The sequence below is a fragment of the Triticum aestivum genome, chromosome 6A (assembly GCF_018294505.1).
Source record: "Triticum aestivum cultivar Chinese Spring chromosome 6A, IWGSC CS RefSeq v2.1, whole genome shotgun sequence".
Lineage (NCBI taxonomy): Eukaryota > Viridiplantae > Streptophyta > Magnoliopsida > Poales > Poaceae > Triticum > Triticum aestivum.
In genome coordinates this window covers 554,258,965-554,265,323 of record NC_057809.1, presented here as the reverse complement: position 1 = coordinate 554,265,323, position 6,359 = coordinate 554,258,965, and the positions used below count along the sequence as shown (strand labels likewise).

The following is a 6,359-nucleotide window of genomic DNA, read 5'->3' as shown; positions in this document are numbered from 1 at the left end:
GCCCGACCCAAGGGAACGTCGTGTTCCAGGCGGCGGCGATGTAGGCCGCGGACAGCTGTTTCGGTGCGGGCAGTGCAGGCGTGGGGGGCTGTTCCGGCGCGGGGGGCTGTGCGGCCGCCTGTGCAGCCGTGACCTGGCGCGCCTCCTCCTCAGCCTCGCGCACCTCCTCCTCGAGGTCGCGCTCGAGCATCTCCTCGTACTCGCCCGCCGGCGCCGCACCTCCTCCGCGTGCACCCTAGCCATCCGCGGCACCGCCGACACTGGGATCCTTTCTGGATCCAGATGCCAATCGTGCGGCAGGGTCACGTCGGGGTACGACAGAGGCACGCGGGCTGCCAGTGCCACTCCGCGTGGTGCACTGGCACGTTCACGCGCACCCTCTGCCTGTGAGCCGACGTCGGCGGAGGTGGTAGGAACTCGAAGGGGAAAGGGACAGCAAGGGCCTTGCCCTTGGCCTTGCTGCTACTGCCGGCGCCGGAGAAGAGCCCCATTTGGCTAGGGTTGGCTAGGGTTGTCTAGGATTTGCCGGCGATGGGGGAGCGAGCTTGCCTAGATGTGGACGGCGAGTTTGGATGAGAACGGCCCCGCCGGACGGTCGGCCTAAAAGGGCGACCGCCGTCGCTGACGCGTGGGCCCGTGATTATAAATTAAGCTGACCGCGTGGGCAGCGGGTAGTTGGACGGTCGTCAGGTGGGGACGCTGCGGACAGCGAGAAGGCGCGCGTGGCGTCTGGTCGGTGTCCGCACTGACGCATTTGGGGCGCAAATTTGGGCCGCAAATGCGTCGGCGCAGACGCGAAGCGGACGTGATTTGGGTTTGGGTCGGCGCGTTAGGCCACCACTTTTGCCCGCACCGACCCAAACGGATGCGGGTGGACGAAATGGGTCGCCCCATTGGAGTTGTTCTTACTGGCTAGGTCGGCCGCTCGGGTGTAGGGAGAGGAAAGGAGTGTTTGAGAGGTCCGGCTGTGGGAGCTTTTAGAGCAGCTCCAACGGGCCGACCCAAACGGACGGTGTTTTTGTCCGCTTTTTGTCCATTTGGGTTGGCTGCCCGCCCGCCGTCCACACTCTTTTAGATTTGGGTCGGCAGTGCGCCCAACGGGCCGACCCATTTCATGACTGCGCGCGCTTTAGATCATGCCAGCGGCCATGTCGTCGCCCTGGTTTTGGCGCTCCAGCGCGCGAGAAAGGTTCGCGCGCGGGGGGGAAAAGCGGCCTAGCGCGCTGGTTTTGGCGCTCCAGCGCGCGGGAATGGTCCGCGCGCGCGCCGCGGCTGACCCTCGTTATAAGAAGGCGCTCCCTCCACACTCTGTCCGCCGCCCACTCGTCTCGCCGCCTCTCACTAACCTTGCCGCCTCTGCGCCACCATGTCGATGCGTCGCCTAGGCGCTTTGGATTTTTGCGGAGTCCGCAAGCGCCGCTCCGGCGCCTTCTCCTCCGAGATCTGGTTTGGCGAGAAACGCCTCATCCTCGGCACCTTCAACACCGCAGAGGAGGAGGCCCGTGCGCACGACGCGGCGGCGTGGCGCCTCCTGAGGCCTCGTCGGGATATGAATTTTCCCGACGTGTCGAGCCCGCGGGCGTAGGATCTCGCGCCTCTCCCGCGGCTGTTCACCAACGAGGATCGTCATGTCCACCGGAGGCGGGAGCGTCGCCTCGCCATCGCCGAGATGGACGTGGAAGCCATTATGGTGTGGCGCGAACGCTTCGCACAGGACATCATCGACGAGCGTCAGTTCTACAAGCAAAGGAGGACGGAGAGGGACGCGAGGAGGACGGAGCGAGCCGCCTATCGGAAGGACAAGCGTTCGCGGAAGCAGGCCGCTCAATTGAAACTAAAGCTACGAGAAACGTGGGGCTTGGGACTTCAAAGACGAGCAGCATGCTGACGCCTACATTCAGACGTCGGAGGAGGACATTATCGAGTCGGAGTCGGAAAGCGATGAGTAGTTGGTCTTTTTTTATCCGCGTATGCTAGAACTATCGGCGACGAAGCAGGCGGGCGAGGGTGTGTTGTTTGATATGGAGAGACCAATGTGCCACCGACCAGCGGCCCCGGTGAGAAAACAGGGCAAGCACGCGTCCGTTTTGTGTCCACGCCGACGCAAATCCGGCTAAAAAATGGGCCGGAAATGGGTCGGCAGGCGGATGAAAGCGTACACGCGTCCGTTTGGGTCGACGCATTGGGCCGACTTTTCTGTCCGCGCCAATTCAAACGGACGACGGTGGACGAAATGGATCACCTCATTGAAGTTGCTCTTATAGCATATTTTTCTACTTGAAACTGACTGGTTAACACCTGTTCCAACAACCTACCGCATCAGGAAAGTTACTGGAAAAGACTAAACTTGTGGAACTATACTTGTATTTCAAGAACAAACACCCTGATGCATCATATAATTGGCCGCACCCGGAGCAGGCCATGTCTCTTCAATCTCTCCGTGGCGCAACGTAAATTCGTACGTACATCCCCGTCCTCTTCCGTGCTTTCCCGGTCGTCTCCGGGCACTGCTGTCCGGTGTAGTACGCCCGATCGCATCACCGCTCCCCATCCATCCATCCATCCGTCTCCAAAAATCCAAACTTTCACCGGCGAGGAGGGAGGGCGAGAGCGAGAGGAATAAAAAGGACGGGCATTGCTTCCCTCAGTCCACCTCGCTCGCTCCTCAGATCTAATCATTATTTAATCCTTTTCACCTCCAGCGCCTCGCCACATGAGCGCTCCCCCCTCCTCCTCCCCCTCCCCCGCTCCGATCCCCCAGCCCGCCGCAACCCTAGCCCCCGCCAGCATGCGCGGCGCGGCGGCGGACGACGACTCCTCCGGCTCGTCGCCGTCGCGGATGTCGGAGGACGACGACGACGGCGACGGCGGGGCGGGACGGGGCGACAGGTGGGCGCCGGATCTGAGGGGCGGCAACGGCAACGGCGGGAGGTGGGCGCCGCCGGACCAGGTGCTGGAGAACGTGCTGGAGAGCGTGCTCGAGTTCCTCACGGCGGCGCGCGACCGCAACGCGGCCTCGCTCGTCTGCCGCTCCTGGTACCGCGCCGAGGCGCAGACCCGCCGCGAGCTCTTCATCGGCAACTGCTACGCCGTCTCGCCGCGCCGCGCCGTCGAGCGCTTCGGGGGCGTGCGCGCCGTCGTGCTCAAGGGGAAGCCCCGCTTCGCCGACTTCAGCCTCGTGCCGCACGGCTGGGGCGCCTACGTCTCCCCCTGGGTCGCCGCGCTCGGCCCCGCCTACCCGCGCCTCGAGCGCATCTGCCTCAAGCGGATGACCGTCTCCGACGACGAGCTCGCGCTCATCCCCAAGTCCTTCCCGCTCTTCAAGGAGCTCTCGCTCGTCTGCTGCGACGGCTTCACCACCCGCGGCCTCGCCGTCATCGCCGAGGGCTGCCGGTACGCTTCCCTTCCCTTTCTCGTCTTTGGGTATCAACGAACGTATCAACTTTACGGGCTGGGACAGTATCGTACTGCCATTGGCGCATTTGTTCATTTCTCAGCTGCATCATGCCATTCCCCGCTTTATTTAATGTGCACGCCTACTCCTTTATGCTTTTTTCGGTTTTATTGGTCCGACTTTGCCCTGGATCAGAATCTGATCTAGGCTACACTAGCTTTTATTGCCGCGCCGGGTTCTCATCCCTACACGTTCTCTCAAAGCTAGATCTTTATTGTTCTTGAGCTCTACTCAGTTCGTGACACTTGGTAGTGCCACACTCGAATCTTTGCCGTTAGTAGCACTCAACTTTTGATCGTTTTCTTGTCATGGTTATGGCAAATAGTTCTAGCAAACAAATGTCTCAAACTATGATATACTAGTACTCAAGAGTGGTATCATCTTATGGATCGTTGCATTTATTTTTTAGGCATCTTCGGGTACTGGATCTGACTGAAGATTATTTCCATGAGGAGGAGAGCGAGGTGGTGGATTGGATCTCCAAGTTTCCAGAGAGCAACACGTCGCTGGAATCGCTTGTATTTGATTGTGTTAGTGTCCCATTCAACTTTGAGGCCCTGGAGGCACTTGTTGCACGCTCACCAGCTCTGCGTCGTCTGCGCGTCAATGATCATGTGTCGATAGAGCAGTTGCGTCGTCTCATGGCAAGGGCACCCCATCTAACTCACCTTGGCACTGGATCATTCCGATCTGAGCCAGGCCCTGGGGGTGCTTTGTCTGTGTCTGAGCTCGCTACCTCTTTCGCGGCGTCCAGATCACTTGTTTGTTTGTCAGGTTTCTTGGATGCCAATGCAGCATACCTCCCAGCAATCTACCAAGTTTGTGCCAATCTCACTTCCCTCAATTTTAGCTTTGCGGGTCTAACAGATGAAGAGTTCATACCAGTTATTCGCCATTGCATCAATCTTCGCACTTTATGGGTAAGTATTTTGTGATTTCATTTGTCGTCACATTGATAGATATATTGGTTTATGTACTTTGACATCAGGTGTTGGTGTTCCAATTTCTTATTGTAGGTTCTTGATACTGTGGGTGATGAAGGCCTTAGGGCTGTGGCTGAAACATGCTCAAATCTCCGTGAGCTACGTGTTTTTCCTCTGGATGCCACCGAGGATTCTGAGGGCTCAGTCTCAGATATTGGTCTCCAGGCAATCTCAGAAGGCTGCCGAAAGCTCGAATCAATTCTCTACTTTTGCCAGCGCATGACAAATGCAGCAGTAATTGCTATGTCCGAGAACTGCCCTGACCTTTTGGTGTTCCGCCTCTGTATTATGGGCCGCCACCGCCCTGATCGGATTACCGGGGCGCCCATGGATGAGGGTTTTGGGGCGATTGTGATGAACTGCAAGAAGCTCACCAGACTCTCAGTCTCTGGCCTGCTCACTGATAAGGCGTTTGCATACATTGGGAGACACGGAAAACTCATAAAGACTCTGTCTGTTGCCTTTGCTGGGAATAGTGACATGTCTCTTCAGCATGTGTTTGAGGGGTGCACTAGGTTGCAGAAGCTCGAGGTCAGAGATAGCCCTTTTGGCGACAAAGGATTGCTCTCTGGCCTGAACTATTTTTACAACATGAGGTTCTTTTGGATGAACTCATGCAGGCTAACTGTGAAGGGTTGTGGGGATGTAGCTCAGCAAATGCCTAATCTGGTGGTTGAAGTAATGAAGGAAAATGAAGGGGAAATGGATACCGTTGATAAGCTGTACCTGTATCGATCGTTGGCAGGACCAAGGGAAGATGCTCCATCATTTGTCAACATCTTGTAGTACTGCCATTGAAGAAGTTTGTTGTACGGTCATGTTTGTTCTACTATTCCCGATCATTGCTGTTGTATTCCTGTTCAAGTATTCCAGAGCCAGAGAGGAAGCTCCCCGCGGATGATTTTGAATTGTGGGGAATATGAATGCATCATTTAATTAAGCAAACCATCAATTATTCTTCTCTGGGCTGATTGTGTCGAGACTTGAACCTGTACGAGGTTTCTTTGATGTATGTACCTTGGTGAGGCATCTCATCTTGTGAGTCACTGTATTCCCAATGGAATCTGAGTTATTTTCCTGGCCAGCACCAGACTGATGCCTTTGTTGTACCGTAGTTGAGTTGTCGGAACCGATTAGTGATTGCACAGAGATTGGCTGCAGGTTGACTCCAATTCGGCAGCAGAGATTTTACATGGTTCCTTTTGCCCTCAAGTCTCCAGCCATTGATGTTTTGCCACGTACTGTTCAGTCTATCTGCTCAGACGAAGGAACGGCATTATCTATGTTGCAATGTTCCATCAACTTTTTTGCCTTGTATTTTAGATTATCCCAGCTACGATAAATTTTCTCTTCCCATTTTTTATAGTTTCCACAACTTATTTTTGTAGATCAATGTAGACCACTATCACTTTTCCTGGTCACAACCTTCTGCTGTTATTAATCAAGAAGATATTGGATGATCAAATTCAGTCAGCATCAATTTGTTACCACGTTCTCCTTGCTTTGTTGCCTGTTCATTTGCCATGATCATGCTAGTACTTTGATTATGACTGCTCTGTTGCTACCACCACAGCAATAAATGCCCTCTGCCTGTGTATTGGCACATGATAAGGACATGACCTACTAATGATTTGATCTCAAGAGTGGTCCTTGGTCCTTGTTTCATGTAGATCTGCATGACATCCACTGTCAGATGGTGATCTGCCTTTCCACCCTTCTCCTCTGTAGATCCCTGGAGGGTTCAAAAGCTCGAAGCTCCCAATGGGCAGAGCCTGCAGCTTCCACAAGGCAAGAGGAAAAAGGTAATGGTTTACTCCCCGACACATTAACATATACTCTCATGTTCCAAAATACTCCCTACATTGCAAAATAAGTGTCCCAACTCCCAAAGTTGTACTAAAGTTGAGACACTTATTTTAGGA

At 55.1% G+C, this 6,359-nt stretch overlaps 1 protein-coding gene across 1 annotated transcript; it reads left to right on the top strand.

Moving 5' to 3' along the window:
* The first annotated feature begins 2,401 nt into the window (after nt 1–2,401).
* Nucleotides 2,402–5,927, top strand: LOC123128446 (transport inhibitor response 1-like protein). The gene is made up of 3 exons (XM_044548447.1): nt 2,402–3,393; nt 3,864–4,374; nt 4,471–5,927. The coding sequence occupies exons 1-3, from the start codon at nt 2,714–2,716 to the stop codon at nt 5,221–5,223; spliced, it is 1,944 nt and encodes a 647-aa protein (XP_044404382.1). The 5' UTR covers nt 2,402–2,713; the 3' UTR covers nt 5,224–5,927.
* Nucleotides 5,928–6,359: the final 432 nt, after the last annotated feature.